The 21806-nt window shown below is 46.3% G+C and overlaps 1 protein-coding gene across 4 annotated transcripts in view; it reads left to right on the top strand.

The window, feature by feature from the left end:
- The first annotated feature begins 267 nt into the window (after positions 1 to 267).
- Positions 268 to 21806, top strand: part of TP63 (tumor protein p63) — an 86131-nt gene continuing 64592 nt past the window's right edge. For 2 of the 4 annotated variants that reach the window (XM_088061001.1, XM_088060999.1), the window contains exons 1-3: positions 268 to 370; positions 3468 to 3596; positions 4328 to 4460. In XM_088061001.1, the coding sequence (XP_087917127.1) occupies positions 3523 to 3596; positions 4328 to 4460 (207 nt within the window). In that variant the 5' untranslated portion in view covers positions 268 to 370; positions 3468 to 3522. Of the gene's footprint in view, positions 387 to 3467; positions 3597 to 4327; positions 4461 to 18283; positions 18423 to 21806 lie in introns of those variants that run through there. The other 2 variants (XM_088061000.1, XM_088061002.1) reach the window with 2 other exon arrangements.

Below are 21806 nucleotides of genomic sequence, written 5' to 3'. Positions count from 1 at the left end.
CAGCCTCCCGGAAGGTTGTGGAACAGAGTGCTGTGTGGGCACAGCTACAGGGACGTGTTGCTGCCATTGCTGTGTTTTGCAGAGATGTCACTCATCAGTGGGGTGGCAAAGGGGATCAGCTGGGACACGTCCCCACTCACAGGGCTGTTCCACAGCTCTTCTGGGGCAGTGCTCAGGGGGCAGCACAGCAATCAGCGTGCCCGAGGCTGCAGCCCACCTAGTGCATTTGGAGAAGTGCTTCCACCTGGACTCTGGGCTGCTCTTGTTTCAGCCAGATAAATAGGACCTCAGCGAGAAGGCAGAGCTGCCTGAAACTTGGCCTGGGATTCGCTGAAGTGTCCCAGCACTGCACAAAGGAACGCTGCTCTTGGTGAGGTGCTGCCTCTGTGAGAAGACTTAACTTGCTATTAATAATCCCCTGGTGGTTTTTAAAGGAGGGGCTTGTGGATGTAATGTCCTATTCAGCTTGTAGTTTGCTGGGGGCTGTAAATCCCCCTGTAGTTCCTGGTGCAGTTACTGCTCTATGTTTTTGAAAAGCATCCTGCCAAATAGTTCAGCAGTTGGTGCAGGAACTTACCTTATAGACTTGAAACAAAGACAATCTAGACAAAATTTAGTGCTATGCCTTGTTCTGTTGTATTTTGGTATAAGAGGCTATGTTCAGTAGTGCTATTTCCTGCGATGGCCTTTGGGATGAGCAGGATGTAGGTACAAGGGATGTTGTGTAAATGTCTGTTAATAGGAAAAAGCATCTGGTTCATGCAAGCAATTTAAGCAATGCAGTCTTCTTATTATCTTTAGGCACTCAGTGAATATTTTACTGAAAGCAGAGTATTTGCTGATGTGGGAAAAGACAATTAACTAAAGTAGTGACATTTACACACAGATTTTTCTTAGGCTTTAGATGTTATTTTCCAGTGAAAATTCAGACACTTAAGTATGTGTTTAGTAGACAGAGGGTTCTCCTCTATGTTGAAGGCTGTTAGTTAAGGATAATAGCACTAGGTTTAGATTCTGTTGAGCTCACAGGGAGGGAGACAGTTTATCTTGCATGCAGCTTTGTGCTGAGCTCAAGTTGGTTTTCCTACCTTTTGATAGATTTTTCCCATCTGAGAACAGGGTGCACCAAACTGAGTAAAAAGCAACATATAGCTGTGTCCTTAACTGGTGCAGTGCTTTCCAACAGCTTTGTTAGCTGCAAAGGTGTAGAGTAACAAACCTGGCTTTATCAGTCTGTGCAGCTGATAGATCCTGCACTGCTTGGTTGGGACAGGTTTGTGGAATTGCAGCTGAAGAGGACCACCAGGACCAGAGCAGGCAGGCTGAACTGGGACATTTTGCCTTTTTGAGACTGAAAACTGTGTCCAGCAGTGAACCAAATCTGAGGCATGCCATGGCATGCAGGAACCTTGTTGCACTGAGACTTTTTGAAAGAAAGGTCTAGTTTGGCTCTAGCTCTTCTTTTATTGACATTAGTTCCTGTCTGTGTAGCAATGAAAAGTGATTTTTAGTTTACAAGTCAAGAGCAGTTGTGATAACTGGCAAACAATTGTTAAAAATGAGCACTTTGATGGCTTGAGAGAACCCATTATGGGGTTTCTGTGGCCAGGGCTGGGTGCAGGGTATTCCTCAATAGGAACTGAGGAGGTTGCAGAGCTTCCCACTGTGCTCCTCCAAGGCTCGTGGTGGCATTGACCTGCAGTGTATATGACAGGCTTTAGGCCAGATCTGTTCTTCTGGGTTTCAATACAGCATTCTTGAAAGTGTCTTACCTCGCTGAAAGCATGAAAGGAGTAATTTTGGGTATTTTCTGGGATAACTGCTGTTCTCAGAGGATTTGTGATTATTTTTTCACATGTAGTGTGGGCATGTGTTCCCATCTGTGGGGCACAGCTATTACCCATGAAATTCTGCATTTCATTTTTGTTTCTGGCTGTTCATGAACTTCTAAATTGTGCTGGAGGTTTTTTTTCTAATCACAAAAAGGATGAGGAACTGAAGTGATGCTCCAGGAGGCTTTTAAGCCACTTTGATTTCCTTTAGCTTAGAATAACAGTCTGCTCTTTTCTAAGAGCATGCAGTTCTGTGGATAGCAGAGGTCAGGAAAACCCAGCTTTCTGCAGACCAGAGTCATCCTCATAATGAAAGAGGCTATAAAAATTCAATAAAGAGAGCTAGATCCCTCTCTGACAGCAGCCAGAAGTAAATACTTCAGGAAAAGTGGAGTAAAACCACTCTAGTGTAATCCACCCTCTGAAACACTCTTTCTTAATTTTGGCAGCTTATTAAATTAGGGTCTTCCATGCAATTTGTTTAGACCATTGTGTAAATCAGGACCAATATGTACCAAAGGAAATATTAGTTCAGTTCTCTTTGGAATCCAGTTATAACCTTGGCTCCTGCCACAGCCATTCCCCTGGCAGAGAATGAGGTAGTTTACTTGCATTGTGCTGAAATGACTCTTGTATGGAAATTTTGCAGGACACCCCCAACCCTGTAGCAGGAAGGGTGGTCACCTGCCTCATACTCTGAAGTTGAACTGAGAGTTTTTGTCAACTGCAAATACACTGGAGAAATTCCTCCCTTCCTCTTTACATCCCTACAGCCGTCAAGTATTTTGACATGGGTGTAAAAGCTGCTGTGTTTGAATTTAGAAATTGGCCAGTGGGATGAGAATGTGCAGCTGTGGAAGGCATGAGCGCTCCAGCTCTGTCACTGCTCCTCTTGGGCCCACCTATTTCTGTGAGGCTTGTGGGGGCTTAAGGGGATAAAAATGGCCAAGGTAATTAGCAGATCTGGTGGAAATCAGTTGGTCTGGCTCAGAAATTGGGGGAAGGCAGTAGACAAGCAGATAAAATCTAATGTGATTGAACTTATTTCCATAAAAAAGAAAACAAAAATATTATTATTTAAATTAATAAAAGAAAAAAACCCAAGAAAACCCAAAACAAACAAAAACAACTTAGTTCAAGATCTCAGCTGCAGTGGCTGGGTGTAGAAGTCGCTTAAATCATTGAAGGACGTGCCATTTAGACAAGCAAACAGCCTGGGACAGTGGAGTCCCACATTGCTTAGCTGCTTCATCTGCTGCAAAGACTACCTGCTTCATATGGGAAGCTGATTATTTGAGGGAAAATGGAAAGTAGTTTGTTCGGGGTTTTTTTCCCCACTCTGGGATTCTTATGACCAGCATCCCAGTGGATTCTGAGAGGTATTTAACTTACAGGGAAGGATGGCCAAATCCTCTTCCATCTAAATACAGCATCTGTAGCAGTGTGGAATGTGTGTTGTACAGCTGTGAATGTCTCAGGCATTCAGCGTGTCTCCTTTTTCACACAATAGCTTCTATTTATGGGTTTTCATCAAGCTGGACTCATCCATTCAACTTGTCTTTGTGTGTGTTTTTCTTCTTTTGGTTATTTTTTTGTTTTGTTTTTTTGGTTTCTTTTCTGCCTTTGTTTTTTAAGGTTTGTAGAAACTCCGAGCCCCTTCTCCTGGAAGGAGAGTTACTACCGGTCAGCCATGTCCCAGAGCTCTCAGCCCAGGGAATTCCTCAGCCCAGAGGTAATCCAGCATATCTGGGACTTCCTGGAACAGTAAGTAGCCCTTATGTGAAACATATGGAAGGTGTTTTAGTACAGAGGGCCTTTACAATTAGGCTGCTCAGGGGATTGATGCTGGGGAGTTTGGAGTCTTCTGTTGTTGATAAGATATGGATGTGATGGTTGGATGTGTCAGTCTGTGATGGCTGACAGCTCTTGAGCTCTCCAGAGGTCCTACACCCAGGCTGTGGAGACCAAGTGTGGTGATCAGCAGTGACACTGATTCCCTGCCAGGCCTCTGGTGGCTGAGCTGGCTGCTTCCTAAGCCTTGTGGTTGGCAATTCCCCTCAGGAAATGGGCTCATCACTGTGTCCAGGCTGCATGTTTTCCCCTTGCTGATGCCAGGGAGGGAGAGGAGGTGAAGCTGGTGCAGAGTTTACCCTGTCAGGTCCATTGACTGTAAGAAAACTGACTCTGTTCCCATTCCTGACTTGCCATGACTGATGCTGAAACAATAATTGCTGTAAGTCCTCCATGAGTTCTGTCTTTCAGTTTGACTCCTCTGCTCTTGCCTCAGAGTAAGTAAGATGTCCCTCTGGGCCCTGCTGTTCAGGGGCTGCTGTAATACAGTGGTGAGGAGTAGTTGTTCCTCAGTAATTCCTTACTCTGTCAGGAGACTGGCTCGTTGTAATGCCAGCGTCCTGGGCACAGGAGAAGGGAAAGAAGGTGGGGTGGTGGAAAACAGAACTTGGCCAGTTTTAACTTCATTACTGTGTCCTTTCCAGACCAATATGTTCAGTTCAGCCAATCGATTTAAACTTCATCGATGGCCCATCTGAAGATGGCTCCACAAACAAAATTGAGATCAGCATGGATTGTGTGCGGGTGCAGGACACCGAGCTGAATGACCCAATGTGGGTGAGTAATGAGAAACTTCCTTAACCTTTGGGGAGAAGGGGAGTTTTTGCAGGAGCTATTCCAGCTGCATTGCCCCAGGGCCATCTTCCCACCTTGGCTGGCTCCTCACCTGCTCCTTCTGCAGCAGCAATAGCAGGAGAGAGGGACAAGGCAGCTAAACTGGCAGGAGAGCTGAGGAGCCTCTTGCACAGGCTACTCAACCATCCCTGCACTCTCCCTGCTTAGAGCTAGTTTGACCTCAGGGTTAAAATAATTTGGATTCTGAGCAGAGTTGCAATTTTGCTAAGACCAGAGGTTCATCTCTGGTTTTTCTTCTCTTGAGTGTCATATATGAATGAAAACTTGTTTTAAGACCGTGGTTGGGTTCTTTTCCCCTCTTGTTTCTTCAGACTAAAGTGTTTGTAATGAGTCTTGGCCATGGGTGTCTCAGGGATGTGGCTCAAGACTAGAATGCAGATGAGGCACTGGTGGTTGCTGGCTCATTGCCTTTGGCACTAACAGACTGGCTCTTTCTTAGCTATAGCTCTTCTGAAAAGGCCAGGTACTTTTCTTGCAGGCTGGAGCAGGAGGTATTTCAGGAGTTGGAGCTGCTCATGTCCTGTTTCTGTTCTTCCTGGGTTTTGTATGCTTCAGGGTAAAAATAAAGTGAAGTTTGTGTTGGTATCTGTAGATTTTCTTGTACCGTTTCCATCCTGAGAAACTGCTGTCATTTAATTCTCTGGCTAATCAACCACAATCTTTGATGTGCCCAGTGATGGTGTGTTGGCAGTCTATATCCTGGTTGTATTAGTGACCTGGAGGATTGTGTCTGCCAGGAAGGAGCTCCTGGGTCATTCTGGTTACAGTCCCTGGTGACAAGAGGTTTGCCCTGTCAGTGCTGCACTGGTGTGACTGCTAGGGAGGCTGCAGTGCTCTTCTCTTTCCATGAAGGTTGCAAAGGGTTAGAAAGCCAGTTTGAGGGTGGGTATGTGTGTGGCTAATAGGGTGAACTAATCCAAGTGCACAAGGAGACATAAACTACATCACGTCTGATCTTTTGATTTGGCATTTGGCGGGCTGCAAGCCTTCCATCAGCATCTAGATCTTGGCTTTTTCCACCATTATAGCACAGCTCCAGTGAAATGGTGTCTCTTCAATAGTCCAAAAGATTCTCCATGTTTAGAGGGGATTCTGATTTTCAAAGTGGACTATAATGGTCTGTTTGAACTATGTCCTCCTAAAAAACAATCCCCAACAGTTTAAAGGTCATTAGCAGTAACTTTTCTCCTTCCATGCTCAAATCTGGATTTGTGGCATTGAGCACAAGCTCACTTCCCCATCTCCTGTTCCTCCAAGCTGTCTGCAGAGCACTGCAGTGGCTGTTGGGCTCGCTGAAGGCCTGTTCAGGGTCTCTGTCTCCTGTCAGTCCTGCAGTGAAACACGAATGGAAAGTCCCTTCCCGTTGTTCTCTCTGAGCACTGCTGAGATGAGCACTGCTGCCTGGGAAGGGGACGAGAAGCTCTCTCTATGAAGTTACTTCTCGCTGATGATGGGTTTGAGCCCAGCCTTGCAGGAGGCATTTCTGGAAGAGGCCAGGCTGCCGGGTGACTTCTTTTTAAGAAGTGTTTTTCACTGACGTGATAAGCTGAAGGGGGAGTGGGGAAATTCCATCCCATCCTCACCCTTGCCGTAAAGGCCGCAGCTCGGAGTACATTAATGTATGTACATTTATAAATGTTCCAGTTTGTCTTCAGTGGAAGACAGCACCTTCTCTCAGTTGAACGCTGGACAAAAGCTTTCACAAAGCACAATATGCATTGCAAACCTGTGCAAACAGCCTGTCTTTTAAAATGAGGAAAGCTCTTTTTACTCCCCTTACCACCACCACCACCCTATAAATTTGCAAACATCCCTGACAGGTGACAACTCCCCTTGCAGAGAAGTCTGTGTTTGCTTTGCTGTTTCTGGGGCTTGAAGCTTTCATTGGCAGAGAATGTGTAGCCTGGGGCAAGGTGTTTGCTTTAATCTAAAATACCTTACAACTCTCTTCCCCTCCAGCTTCTCTTTTCCTTTGGATGGCTTCGGGGCACGAGCTTCCCTTGCACCTGTCTCTCCTGTAACCTCAGCCATGTCACTTCTAGACACAAGGTGCTGCATGCAGCTGATTGCAGCAAAGGGTTGAAGAGGGCAGATAAACAGAAAGGAATGCAGCAGAAACAGAGGGGCCCTGGGAGATGAGCACAGAGATCAAGACGGAGTGCTTTATAGTATTATATTTGTCTTAGGAAAAGAACAAGGCCAGTTTTTCTCCAAAATGCATCACCATGTGAGATTTAAATGGGTGCAGAGCAATTAAGAGTGGTTTATTTAAAGCAATTGTCTTTGTGTGGACTTCAAAGCAATTCCAATCAACTTTTAAAATCAGCATTGCACCTTCTCACAGTTTATGGCTGAAAAATGGAACTTGCCATCTTAAAAGATGTCCATCCTTGAGCCTAAGAGTTGTCTTGGTGAAACCTGTGGGTTTTTTTGGTTTTGGGGGATATTTTTGGTATTTTGTTTTATTATTATTATCTGACTTTTGCGGGTGCAAGTGCTTATTCACAACAGATCTAGTAGTGGGGAAGGAGCTGCAGTGCCTGAAGAAACTGTCCTGCAAGTGGGCTGGAAAAGGAGTACAAGTCCTGCCCTGCTGAACACCCATCAGTTGTGTTCATTGCCTTGAAAATGCAATTCTTTGGGTGGAAACCTGGGGAGGAAGGCTGGGGTGACACAGAAACCTCTCTCATCTGGGCTATAGCCCTGTCCCTTGCTGAGACCTTGCAGTTCTTATGCACTTGTTTTAAGGAAGGTATAATCTTCCTGTGCCTGTGTAAGAAAGGGGTTAAAGAAACTGGTGATCTGCACGGCCTTAGGTTGAAAAGATCTGGAGAGGGTCAGGAAGAGTTTTCTGGGTCTGGTATAATGTTAGACAGTTGGCACAACCTTCCCCAGCTGTGTGCCTTGTGACTGGCTCTTTCACAATGTCCTGGGTGGCCCATCCTGGCTGTCAGCTGTGGCCCTTCCTTTCCCCTGGTGTGAACCACAGGCAGACTGGGAAACCCCGGCCTTTTTTGCATAACTGGAATGAAGGGCTGGTGGTCCCTGTGGGTGTGGAGAACACTTATTTTCTGCCATGGCCTTGGTGTGGAAAGGAGCTGTGGATGGCCAGGAAGGTAAGTTGCATGTGTGTCCTTGTGGGTCTCCTGCCATTCATTAAGTGTACCAAAGAAGGTGGTCCCTAGCCTCTACTCTGCTCAAGGATCTGTGGGGTGTGGTGGGGTGGTGTCTAGTTCCCTCCATTCAGGATGAACACTGATTGCAAAGCCTATATCCTGCAGTGCTAGAAATCAGGTAGTGTTATAGCAATTTTATATTTGTGTCTGACTGGTTAAATGCCCCGGGGCATCAGGGAGGAGGGGTCTGGAGATCTCTCTCAAGGAGTGGGTGTGTGGCAGTGCAATAACCCCTGCATTGTCCTGGAGCCCTTTTAGTGCTGTCAGCCTGCTCTACCAGGTGCAAAATCGCTTTTATTTACTGTCTTTTAAAAGTCCTGTAAACTGTTCACTGATGCTAAGAGCTGCTGGTCTAGACTCAAAGCTGCTTTGGGCTAAGGATTTCAGCAGGAGCACCCTGGTGAAAGTGTTGCTTCAGGGGTTTGCAGAGTCTGTAAGTCTTCTGCCACCGCCATCCCAACAGTGTGGCTCTGGGGACCTCGTTTGCAGGAGCTGGAGTGCTGTCCCGAGGGATGGAGCAGCTCATCCCCCGCCCCCTGTACATACCTTCTTGTCATGCCCCTGAGCAAGCCGTCCTCCTGCAGCCCCTTGTCTAACCAGTTCAGTGGAATGTCTGCTCCCCAGACAGTGCCGTGGTCAGAGTTTTCTTAACCTGGATCCATCCCTCCCCATAAAAGGCAGAGAGAATTCCTTGCCTTTTTTTTTCTGGTTGTTGATGGTTTTTTATGTTTTTGGGTTTTTAAAAATTTATTTGTTTTCCTTCATCTGCAAATAATCGTTGGGGATTTGCTGTGTGTGGCTTGATTAGGCAGTGCTGAGCAGCCTGTGGGGTGGGTTTCTGCCCTGGGGACGGTGGTGTGTGTAGGGCTGGGTTTGGGTGTACAGCTTTAGGGGCTGTAGGTATCCCAGGCCTGGCAACTACAGAAATTTTGAAAGTGCAGCATGTATTTCATAGTTCAAAACTGAGAGTTTCAGCTCTGTGGCTCTGTTGCTGTCCTTAATGCATAGAGGTGGGGGTAACGTAGGCTGTAGGATGGACAGACTGCATGCATCTTGTGTGGGAGATGGAGGTGTTGAGGCTCTCAGCCTCAGTCCTGTTACCGATGACACATCTCAGAGTCGGTATTTGATACTTCCCAATGGAAACAAGAAACCTTTCACATATTTAATCTGCTGTAGGCTCATGAAGGAGCCACCAAACCACCTTGTACAGCATACATTCCCAGGCTGCAGCCCAGCAAGCTGTAGAGGAGCTGTTCTGGCCTAAGGTGGCTGCTGGCTGTCTTGTGTGTGCTCTCAGCCTTAGCACCATGTAAATCAGTAATTCATATTTGATGGCCATGCACTGAATTCCTGGTCCACATCACGTGACACCTGTGGTCAGGATCAGGGGGACCTGTACATCTGATAGACAGAAAAAGCTCCCTCCCTCCTGTCCTGCATGACTGTTGCATCCTATCCAACACCTCAATATTAGAGCACAGGCTCTGAACTCTGTTAATTTTAATTGCTTCTTAAAAGTGTTTTTCTGGGTCAGGAGAAGAGAGCTCTGCTTGTTGCAAGGTAAAGGCTGAAGAAGCAGATGAAAGCTGGTTATGGGGTGGTGGAACTGTGGGATGGGAAGGCTGTCCCTGTGTACCCACAGCAGGGCGGGGTACAGGAGCTGATGTGGTGAGCAGTGCAGGAATAGTGCCTCTGTACAGAGACTGACTGATGACACGTGATGTGTGCTGCCACAGGCTCTGGCAGCTGCCACAGCCTTGCATTTTGTTGGGAAATGGTTTTGCACCTGAAGGATGAGGCTGGTTTGATAAAGAGATGCAGCAAAGTGGCTTGTGTGGCCATCCGTTTCCATGCGTAAGTATTCCAGGACTGACCATAGAAAAGAGGGAAGGAAGGACTTTGTACAGCACAGGGATGTGATCAAAGCTTTTATTACCGTCTGGTTTTTGTTTGAGAGAGTTTGAGGCTTGCCAAGTTTCTCTTCTTTGTGGTTATTTATTCGTTCCATAGCTGTGCAAAGAAAGTTGAGATTATGCAAAGACATTTCCATAATGAGCAAAGGCATTATTCTATTGGAAGCTTCCCTCCAGCACCTCTCCTGTTTGCAGTTGAACTCAGAAGCTCTCCTAATTTAGGCTTGGCTTTGTAAGCCTGCTGGATGTTTAATCTTCTGCCATGTAGGTCCCTTCAAATGATCTAATCATCACATTTAGGGCTGCAGATCCAGATCTAGAAATGGTCAGTTCTTTCAGATAAGAATGAATATAAAGAATGTATCTGTATGTTCAGTTTAATCAAAGTCTGAAGACTTCCCTTGTCTTGTGTGTAACAGGGCTCTAAAGACATATTTATGTGTCTTTAAAATAAATTTTCCCTAGCTCCCTTTCCTGTGCTATTTGGCCCTAGTTCTAGCTGCCAACCAGCAGTGGCTGCATTTCTTCTTGTAGGAATGCAGCCAGTTGATGAGCAGTATCCTTACACTAAGTGTTTTGTTTTTAATGTCATTTCCCAGGATTCTCAGTGGTAGTGAAGAAAACTAATGGGTGATCTGTCTGCTGTGTGATCATTTTGGAAGTATATTTAAAATTTCTTTACATATTTCTTCCCTTTCAGCATCTAGCTGTCCATTCATCTTGGGAAGGAATAAACTAATTTTAAGCTGCAAAGCACAAATCTACAGGGAGAGCAGTGAAATGGGGTGTTTCAGGAGGCGTGGCTTTAACTCCCTAGCTCTATTGCTATGAGCACCTGACATGGAAGAGTGTGGTAATTGAAGTCTTGTCCTCTGCCTATATGCAAATTCCTCCAAACAAAAGAAGCAGCCGCCTCAGAAAACATCTTCCTCAAGCAGCTAGGCCTGCCTGCAAAGGTTTCCACGGTGCTACGCGTGCTCCTGGAGCAAGTATGGAGCAATAATGCGTTGGTGCTTATTTTAAATCTTTAAAAGGTGTGCACAAACACTTAATTAAATGGCATCTTGATCTTGAAACAATAGATTGTAGGCACTTTTGCCTCTGGAGCAAGTTTAAGGTTTATGCTGTCTTGATGGGAACTTCACTAATTGTTTCTACCTAGTTGATAGGGTCTTCTTTTTGCCCCAAAATTTGCCTTCCTCTAGATGTTTTGTGTTGTTATTTCTTGTTCATTTGGGGTTTTTCCTTAATTCTAAACCAAATTGTTTGAAGAAGGAACATAAGGTACTTTTCTCTTTCTTAGCTTTCTTAGCTGGAAGGGTGACGAATTGAGCTGTGCATATCCAGCCAAATGAAAACTTTGTGAAGCTTTATGGTACCCCTCTTTGTGGGGTGAGGTGAGTAGAGGATGGGAGGCACCTCACAGTGCTGTTTCAAGCTGCAGAACTGACCATGCTGGGGAGGGGTTTCTCCTTCCAGGCTAAGACAAACCTGGAGCGCAGCCCTGGGAGTGTCCTGCTCCCCTTCCTTGTCCAGCACAGCCAAAGTGTCTGTGCTGCAGCCAGCTGTGGGGTGTAGCTTTTGTTTTAAAACTTCTCTCTTGCATTAATTGGAATTCTTGCTTTGAAGAGAATTAGGCATCCAAAGTCTCACTATATATGTTGCTTTGTGGTTCTGCAGATCCTGCCCACAGCCCTCTTAATGGCTATTATTTTTTTCCTCCAATATTTCATGAGGAGACTTCTGGACTAGGTAGTGTTTTCTACTGAATGTCTCTACCATCTGCTGTCCACCTCACTGTCACTGATTTGATAGCACTGAAATTAACGACGGAGTGAATTGTCAGGCAGTCACAAAAAATTTCATCTGTCTCTGTGAAGCGTAGATTTAAGGAGTGGTTTGTGGCCTGGGTTCATTTGCTCACTGCTGACTGAACTCTAATCAGCAGCTGAATTTGCAGAGATTAATGAAGGATCAGAGGAGTTTTCAGTAAATATAACTATCACTCTAAAAGCATGGACTTCTACCTCCAGCCTGTTTAAATAGAAGGCAAAAGTATCCTGAAGCACTTTTATTTCTCCTTGAGAGCATGGATGGGTATGGTGGACCTCATCGTGATGTCCAGACTGGATTAAAATTAAACAAGTTTGAAACAAAAGTGATCAATCTTCTGGGGAAGACCAGCACGGCAAAGTGCAGCATTTCTTCATAGGAAATAAAGGCATAAAACAGGCTTCCAGGCTTCCTGCCTCGGGAAGCATGTCGCACTCCAGAGTGCCTGGGCAATATCGGGTAACAGTGATGTGCTAACAGGAGAAGTGTGAATGGCAGTGGGTTGCCGGGCCAGGGTGTAACCAGGCATTTGGAAGAACCTTCTCGAATTATTGCAAATTGGTAACTTTCTTTTAAATACTGGATTATTGTAAAAGGGCTTGGGTGGGCGGGAGTTGGCAGCAGAGCAGAGGCTGGTTGGAAAGAGCTGCTCTGATTGTGCGTTTATAAACAGTTGTGCATTTCATGAGACCAGTCTGTAGTTTATATAAGATAAGGGAAGAACAACACTTTCCCCTCAACTGCTTGTGCAAGAACAGCCCTGGTCTGTCAACAGGTGCTCCTTTCTCTGACTGAAAACAAAAGCTCTGTAATCTGTGGCTATCTCCTTCTCCCTTTCCCTGGATAGAGTTTGGTCTCGGGGGGTGCAGGTTTGTGCCATAGCCCTGTCCTGTCTCCAGCTGGAGGCTGGGACTGTTTATGCCAATTAGGAGCAATTTTCATGAATTTTCTTATGTAACTTCCTCTCTGTTAACTTTTGGAAAGTATTTTATCAATATGGGGGTTTGAGCGTGGTCAATCATGCTGTGCTGAGCATCCAAAGATCCTCATGAGGCACAAATGCAGTTTGAATGTTGAGGGGTGTTACTCCAACCAAAGAGCTGCCCTAGCTTGAACCCCCAGAGTCCCCTGGGCACATTTACATGCATGAGTGTCTACTGACCTGTGGGTTTGCATTCACCAGTGCAAAAGTTGCTGGCTGATAGTTTTGCAGGCTTATTTGCTGCCTTGCCCAGATACCTGTGTCCAGATGGTTTTACCTCTAAGCTTTCATCATGAAAGCAATTTTCTTTAAAAATAATCTCTAGGGTACAGTAAAAGTGGGAAAATTTGATAAAGAAATAAGCAGAAACACTTTGATAAATGATCTGTATGCTTTGTCTGCCTCCTATGTCATACACCAACTGTGTGAGGTCAATCACTGCTAGCACTTTGGTGGGAATGACCCTTGATGGAGTTGCAGGGTTTTTGGTTGTGCAGACAGTGGAGAAGGTGTGGGGACCTTGCATCACCTTGGCTGGAGAACTGAATCTCTCTGGAGGAGTGTCTTGCTCTTTCTCATTAAATGGAGCTCGGCAGCCGGAGGGCAGAGGCCCCAGGGGCTGCCTGCGCCCTTCCTAAACCAATATTGCACAGCGGTTGTGAAGGGAACTGGTTTTGTTTCACAATTCCTTTCCACCTTCCCTCTCCCTGCTCCCCCACCATATAGCGTTATCTCTTGACATGATGCCATTAACTCTCTAATTAGCCCTAGGGGTGTTCTGGGGGAGATAACGAGACTGTAGGAGCTCAAATAAGCAGCGTGTGCAGATGTTTACCCAGGGTCGGAGGGCAGGGCTGTTGTGACAGGCGATTGCCTTGGGGAGGGCATGTTCCTTGGGAAGGAGAAGCCGACCTGCACCATGGGCAAAGCTAGAAGCTGGGCTCTCCTGCCTTCGGCAAGTCCAACTATTTACCCCGAACTTTTAAAATGTGGAAAAAAAATGCAGTTAGGAGTCCTTAGAAGAGGGGATTGATCCTCAATACTAAATTGCAGATGGGGCATGTTTGTAATGTGAAGGCTCATACATTTGAGTGCATTTCAAAGGAATTTCTGGGCTTCAGACTTGTCCCTGTGTCAGTGGTGAGGCAACCAGGAGGTTGGAATTTGTGCTCCCAGGTGCAGCAGAGAGGTTACTCTAAGAGCTGGAGGTGCCTGGTCCCTCCCTTGTGTATGGATCAGCTGCAGTTCCATGTGCTGCTGGGATGCACACAAGGCTGTAGCAGTCAGCAGCAAGTAGGATGCTGCCTTTTATACCTCATCTCTTTTTTTATTTGTAATGTCTTGCCATAAATGGTTGGATTAAAAACAAAAAAGAGGAAAGTCCCTGTTTCAGGGACTACGTTGTTTTTCCCTCTCTTCCTTGTGGTTTGAGCAGTGAAGATCAGCTCCTCATGAGTTTTCAAGAATGCAGGTTGATTTTTGGTTTGGTTTTGTTTTTTTTTTTTAAAGTAATTTCTTTTTGCTCTTTAACCTGGCTTCCTACTATCACAGAGTACGCATCTGTCCCTGTAGGATCTGCACTGGAAAGACGGTCAAAGCCAATTGGTAGAGGCTTGTTTTTTGAGCATTCAGCAGTTACTCAGAGGTAACAGGAAACAAAAAAATCCACCAAAAACTATGTTCTATTTTTTCCCTCCTCCTCCTGTTATCTCAGTCCTCATTTGTAAACATTTCTGAGTTAAGTGAATGTCACAGTCTGAGATGATGCAGTCTATCCAGATGCTATTTTTATATGAGTGGAGAGGTCTAAGCAGAATTTTTTTATTTGATCTGCAGGAAATTCTGCATGAACTGCCTAACACGCAGGCAAGTGTGTATGCACACACACCCCCCTTCTACAAGACATTACACAATCTCCAATTAACACTGCAGTTGTTGTGGTAATGACATTTTTAATTGTCACAATTTTGTGCACTTACCTTGTGACTTAGGAGGGTTATTGAGAACTTGCCCATGGTATTGGTGAGAGGAGCTGGGATGAACCATGTAAGAACGTGGGGAAAGAGCATTCAAACAAAAACTCTGAATCAGCAGTTTGACTTGGCTGACAGCTCATTTTGGAAACTTAGGGGTCTTGTTTGCATTTTATTTTGTTCTTCGGCATACCAGCAGGAGCCACAAAGCATTGCCAGAAGCTTTCTAGAATATCTGAGTCAGACCTGGGAGGGTTGCAGCTGAAACTTTCAAATCTAACTAGTAATTATTATTTTTAGTTTCCTACAGTATTGGAGGTAAATTACTTTAAGGAGACTTCCTTTCCTGAGGCTGAGCTACTTTTTTAATTTCAATCCAACTGAGCATCCAGAGCATAAGTGCCAGGCTTTTCTCTCGATGCTTTGTTTTCTTTGTTTTCTACTTTATTCTTTTTCTGTTTGGGGTGGGGGAGGGCTTGTTGGACTCAAAAAATAGAGTTAAACCTTATTCATCGGGCCTTAGCATGAAGTAATTCTAGTTAATGTGTGAAAGGAGGGCCTTTGCCTGAATCTGTTTGTTTTTTCTGATTAGGCTAATTGGTATGATAAAGTATAATCTCTGTTTACAAAGATTGTCTTGCCATTACTTCAGACTATTGCAGTTGATGATTCCCTTGGAGACCTGTCCAGAAGGCTCAGACAAATTATAACTATCACTGTCCCACAGCTGAAAATTGAGTGTGTAGTGTGAGGAGAGTGAGGGTGTCCTTCTGCTTTTATGACTCAGCCATTTAAGCATATGTATTTCAGGAAATCATGTTTTCCTCTGAAAACCCCAGAGATGCTGCCTGGCTTCTGTTAGGTTGTTGGAGGCTCATCTATATGAAAATTTTGTACCTGCAAAAGGAGAGAATCAAATGAGGGTCTGGGAACTTTTCTTCCTCGTGATAAGGTAGAAAGGTTCAAGCCTTTACTTTTTGCTTGTGCCGTGGGTGCCAGTGTGAATATCTGAGGCATGGCAGCAGCCTGTGAGACAGGAGAGCATCTTACGAGGAGAGTGCATTTAGATCTGAAGCCAGTGAAACAAAGTTCGGGTCTCTGGGGTGATGAGAGGGACACACTTGTGCCTGGGCTGTGATTCGCAAAAAGCCGCTTGTCCAGCATCTGCTTCAAGGTGACCGCACAGGGTAATGCATCTGAAACACAGCCAGGTCGGGGCTGTGTGTACAGAGGGCAGGGATTTGTGCTGACATGTCAATTTATTCATGCTATATACACCTCTCCTCGTGTTTGACATGCAGATCTATTTGGATAAACTTTCACGTATCTCTCTGTATCTGGGTGTTGCTTCACCCACAGCCACCTCCAGCCCACCTGTGGGGCAGAAGATGGCAGATACCTCACACAACAATGCCGCGTTAATGACCTGGAAAAGGAGGATCCATCTGAGTTTCATAGCATAGCTATGAAATAGGTTTTTGCAATGACCTGCTGAAGTTGGGAGATTTATGTATGTGCTTTCTCCTTCCCCTTCGTAGTTTTTGAACTCATGGGCCAGTATCAATAACTTGACAGTATTTAGGGATCAAAGTGGTTATCTGAGCACGTCATAACTTTTCCTCACTGTTTAACAGCAGAAAATCCACGTGTGACATGAATTCTTGCTTCATGTCCAGCTCTGTGTAAGCTTTGCAGTGGTGCTGCGAGGTGCCCTGCTCAGCTAACGGTGCTGTGGCCGCGCCCTGCAAACTTTACCTGGAGCTCCAGATTAGCACTGGTGTGGCTTTTTGGCTTGTGCCCATATCGGGTGAGATCAGATAAGCGCATCGGGCACAGCCCCTGCTCTAAGGTGGTGCTGGGGAAAAGGGAGAGGAGGGCAGGGGGCTGTGGAAGAGGTCTGTTGAGCTGCTCCTGTGATGTGAGAAACTGGCTGCGTGCTCGGCAGCTCTTGCTGGCAGCTCAGGAGCACTGAAGGTGTGTGTGTGTGTGGCCCCGGCCTGAGCTGGGATATTGCTGCTGTTGGTAGGTCGGGAGGGCTCAGTGCTCCTCTCTGCAGCCTGTTCTCAGAAGTGCCTCCTTGCGCTGGAAATTCTTCCAGCCTTTTGGTTGCACCCAGCAGCTCCGGTGAGCTCTGCTTGCGGGGTGAGAGCTACATCAGACCCCTGCTTCTTGCAGCAAGGGGCTGCGGCAGGGGAAGTGGGACACCGTAATCCTCTGCTCTGTGTTTCTTCTTGTTTCGCTTCCTGCCTGGAGATGGTTTGGCCCCGTTTTATTAGTGGCAGCCATAGGAATGTGCTGCCTGCTCCAGCCTGGAATAGGCTGGTGAGCTTGCAGTGTCCTTTAATTTGGAGAGTGTGCCAGGAAGGCAGCCCAGGAGCCGCCAGCCCCCTGAGCAGCACGGCCCGCTGGCCTCCCTGTCCCCGTGGGCCGGGCTCCCTCCCTGCATGCCCAGAGAAGCCGGGGTTAAATGATGCCCGGGGCGAGGCGTGGCAGCAGCAGCAGCTGCGGGGCAGAAGCGGGGATGGCGCTGGGGCCGTGTGGGGGTGGCAGCCCTGCCAGGACCCTTGTCCCTCCCTGCAAAGCCCCTGTGGTCGCTCGCTCGGGAGGCTCGGTGTTCCCTGGCAGTCCGTGCTCTGCGTTTCGGCAGAGCCCTGCTTGACGAACTCAAAAGTTCGGAGCGCTGTCATTAGGCTGGGCGGGCTGGGCCACGCTCTGATCTGGATGTTTGGTTTCCTCTCTCCCCCCCCCCCCGCCCTTTGGAAAGGTGTTCTGTTTCTCCTGGCTCGGTGCGGCTGCCTTTTGTTGTGCCGTGCATCCCGCTGCCCGGCCTATCCTCACGGGGCTCGGATGCCGCCTGCGCAGCTCCGACCTCGCACCCGGCGCGCTCCGGCGGCTCCCTGCGGGACACAGCACACGGGCTTTGTCTGCTTGTCTGGAGTAAAATCACAGCGGGGATCTGTCCTGCAGATCTCGGCTAAGTGCTCTTCCTATCTTTTGAAAAGTTTGCCGTGGGCGTCCTGTCCAGGCGGTTTTTACTGAGAGGCACCCAAAAACTTCTCCCGTATACTAATTCAACACCGTGAGTCCATCTGGGCGAGCTGCAGTCTTTAACTTGTTTTTTCAGTCGTGATGCAGGTTTGAAGCAGCTGCAAAGGAGTGGGGGAAATGTAGCTGGAGTGATGCCCTGCAAACACAGGACCTGTTGACTGCGAGTGTGGATAGGAGCACACAGGTGCCAGAGAATGTAGCTGGATTATGGTGTGTGGAACCAGTGATGGATTCTCAAAAAGCTCCTTGGGGGTTTTGTCCCAAATCTGCACACAGCAGCAGACAAATACTTGGCTGCATTACTGCACCACTAGTGTCGAGCATTGCATCTGAATCCCTTCCTGAACGTTTTGGTTCTTGGTAGCAGCAAAGCCTGTACATAGAAAAAAAAAACCAGCCCTGGAATCTTTGTAGAAAATAAATAGGAGAAATTTCTTGGAGCTGCTCCTTTAGAGCAATTCCATGGCTCTTTTGAGTTCTCAAACTTGTAGAAAAGTGACAGGGGAAAGTTATTGTTTCCTTTCTTTTCCCTGCCTGTCTTTTTTTTTTTTTTCTCTTTTTTTGGCCATTTCCCCCCCCCCCCCCCCTTCCCTTCCCTTTGCTTTTTAGAGATTGGTGATAAGGAATTCTAACTACTTAATGAGCTGGGAGAGGCCTCTCTCCATTGGAGTGGAGGACTCCAGGTGGCACTTTGACAGATTGGACAGGTAAGGCAGGAGAGCCCCACCTCCTCCTCCTTGCCTATAGTTAGGTATATAAGGGAAACTTCAATTATGCAGAGAGGCACACTCCGAGTCCTGTTATCTCCACAGTAGCATCACATATTTTTAGGGTCTTCTAGGGGGTGGGAGGTGTTTGTCAAAATCCTGGAGCCAGAAGAGAGAACAGCAGCGTTGATCAATTTGACTGCTAACATGTTGTACCTGGAAAACAATGCCCAGTCCCAGTATAGTGAGGTAAGGACTCTGGGTTTGAGCTGTGATATCACTAACGTATTTTTATTTTTAGTGAATACTTGCGATTTCTTCACCCCTGAAGTTAGGTGCGGAATATACACTTGTTTTTGCGAGGCTTTTGCATTTTTCAATGGGAAGAAGTTTGTTGGACTCTGAAGGAGAGTGAACTTCAAATCTTTGTTTGGGACAGTGAATTTGTCTTGGGAACCCTGATCAGCCAACATAATTCTTTTTCATTGGAGAAGCAAAGCAAGGCAGTTGTTTATGGTGGGCAATGCACACAGATTGCATTCCTGTAGCAGTCTGAATACTAGCTGTGTTGTCTGCATTATAACTCTTTTACGAGTCTTTTATTGCCAAAATTGCTGCTTGTGGTTTAAAGTGAATGGTATCTAGGAAATAACTAGAAATGTGTTATAAATCCCTTCTTTGGTTACTTTTTTGAGTAAAATTAAACGCAAACAAAGGTTCTCCGCTGAAAATGCTGTGTTAGCGTCCACACCAGTACCTCTTTTACTTGGTGCTGTTAATACCTTGCCTCCTAACTTGCAGCAGCAAGGTATTTTACACAGGGTGTTTGTATAAGCATATTATGTGAAGATAAATGTGTGTACAATGGATGCATTTTGCTTTCTACAGCCATTTGCACTTCATGGGCGTGAGTGGGACGCAAACTTCAGGCGCAGCTTTGATTTAATTTTTTAAAATTATTTATTTAGTTGGTTTTAAACCAGCTGGGTCGATGATTTGTAAGGTGGCAGTGGAGAGGATTGCCACACGCTGTGCAAATCTTGGAGGAAGTTACCAGGGGTTGAGGGAGATCTAACGACAATATTGGTTTACATTCCAGCGGAGACAGCAGCTGTGTTGACACTTGCCAGAGTGGCAAAGCAGCCAAAGCTCTGTGTGTGTGTTGTGTGTGCGTGTGTATTCCTGAAGAAAAGGCTTCAAGTGGAGGACACGGGGTACAAGCCCCAGTGCAGACAGAAGCTCAGCCACTTGGAAGAGAAAATAAAATAGAAATTGAAAGGGCGAAAGCATAGCTAGGGGATGAGACAGGTGGTGAGGAAAAAGTCTGTTGAAGTTAACTCGAGGCTTGCACGCCTGGGATGGCAAGTCTGTGACTCGGGGAGAGCCGGAGGTATACTGAAACCAGTGTGCTCCCCCCGGAGCCCAAACTCCTGTGTGCGTGGTTCCTTCGTGCAGGAGACCCAAGTGGGTGACTTTGTTGTTTTTTCCCCTAGGTTAATTATAAACTCTTAAATGTGGAGAGAGCACTTCTTGGAGTGTTTGCTTGGTGTTATTTGTCTGCTGCTATCTGATCAACTTTCGCTGAATAGCAGCGGTGGGGCTGTGGAGTCCCTATGGTTGACTGGCTGGGCTCATCTGTCAGAAGCGATGCGCTCAGGAGCGTTCTCGCTCCGCTTAAATGCCACTCGTCACTGTTGCTGTCAGGGGAGGTTTTTAAAAGGCTTTAATTCTGATTTATTTTTTTTCGCCCCCCCACGCTCTCCCTCTTACCTCCTTGGATTTGAACAAGGTGCACTGACTTGGTTCATCCAGCAAAGCATTGTACTCTGGGGAAGGAAAAACCCGATTAGCATTGACGTGGCTTCGTTTCTGAGGAAGGGCAGCCTCGCTAATGACTTGTCTCAAAAGAGAGAGAGACTTGTTAATGCTCAGTTAAAATATATTGGTGATGATGAACCTCACCCATCTTAAGCTTCCAAACAAGAAGTAGACTTTGGCATGATTTCCTCAGAAAAGAAGAAAAAATAAAAAGCTCTCAATGTGCAAATAGAAGCAGCACTTTGTTGTTGCTAGTAATTGCAGTTCAGATTTTAGAGCCATTGCTGTTGGTCACAAGGCAGGCATACCTTCCTACTCATGAAAAACTTAGTACGGACTAGCTTCTGGGTTTAGAAATGGACCTTATTTAAGGGGGGGGGAAGTAATTTCCCCTGTATTAAAATCAAGTTTTAAAATGAAGAGTAGGGAGTCCTTTCTCATCCCAAGCCCATTTCTTGGCGTGCTTTGCCCTGCCACCATAGGATGTTGGCTGTGTGCTGGCAGATGCTGAGCTCTGCCGTCCTCACACACTGGCTGTGCGGTGCATTCCGCCCTGGGAATGCATTCCCAGCCTGGGAACAGGCCATTGCACAAGCCCCAGTGCAGGCTGTGTGGTCAGGGCGGTGAGCTCGCACCATCGCCCCCGGCCCTGGGCCGCCCGTGCCTGTGAGCGTGGTGCCCAGCGCCACGGTCAGATGGCTTCCTCCCAAATGAGTCAAATCTGCTTGGGAAAAGCTGAGAGATGGGAGAAGCCTGACAGGCTCGAGGTGGAACCTGTTTCAACCACTTTTTCAGCTTATTCTATCCCAGCATTTGATCTAGGTCAGCTGTAAGACCAATTAAGCTCTTTGTTGGTAGAGCACTGGACTTGATGACCCTGGAGATCTGTTCTTGTGTGTTTGTGAGTAGGAGATGTGAAAAGGAGAGAGACTTTGGTTGGTTATTTATAGGATGATGAGGTGCTGATGAACAGGAGCCCTTTGAATGTCATTGTGTCTTCCTGCCTCACCTCCACATGTGGAATTTTGTGTTGTGTACAAACTTTTGTGAGGAAGCATGCACAAAATTGGGTGTGAAGGAGAGTACCTGCAAGTTTGTCTGGTCTTGTTCAAGTTTCCTGCATCCTTGTCTGGGGAGATGAGAGCAATAGAGAGACTCTCTTTAGGGACTCTGGTTTCTCTGCAGTTTAGCTGAGTGGTGATGCAGGGTTTGGAGTGCTTGCTAAAATCAAATTAAATCATTGCCAAAAGAATAAACACATCTTGTTCAAACGCTGATAAGAAATATGTGCCATGACTTTTGATTATATTTGTCATCCTTCCCAAAGATCTTCCTGCTCTTTGTGGGAGACAAATTAAAGAATCTCTTTCCGTTAAGATTTTTATCACCATTTTGGGAGGGCTGGGGGGAAAACTAGTTCTATACTAAAAGAACTTGTGCACTGCTTTATGGGTTTTTGGCAGCATTCCTTCATGCTGAAAATTAAGAAAAGCTATGTATGTATGGCTGCAAATATCTTTGAGGGTTAGGATAGCCTCCTCAGAAAGGTCCATTTTTTGTTTTTTCTTTTCCCTCTTAGCTTTTAAGTAATAATTCAGATGTGTGTGTTTGAGCTGTAGTACCCTGGGTGTGAGTCCTTTCTTTGTAGGAGCAGGCATGTGGGGCTCTAGGGTGGCCTGGGAGGATGTTCTGAGGGAGCTGGACCTCCTTAGTGAACATTTCTTGTGCCTATCTGGGATATTGGTTCAACAAACCTTAGTTTAAGGTTAAAGAACCCGGGGGTTGAGATGTAACTGATGTTTTAGGCGTCAGCTT

This window comes from Pseudopodoces humilis, chromosome 11 (genome assembly GCF_049639895.1).
Source record: "Pseudopodoces humilis isolate 2021_Gansu_Grassland_sample_001 chromosome 11, ASM4963989v1, whole genome shotgun sequence".
NCBI lineage: Eukaryota > Metazoa > Chordata > Aves > Passeriformes > Paridae > Pseudopodoces > Pseudopodoces humilis.
This window is presented reverse-complemented; position numbering and strand designations above follow the sequence as displayed.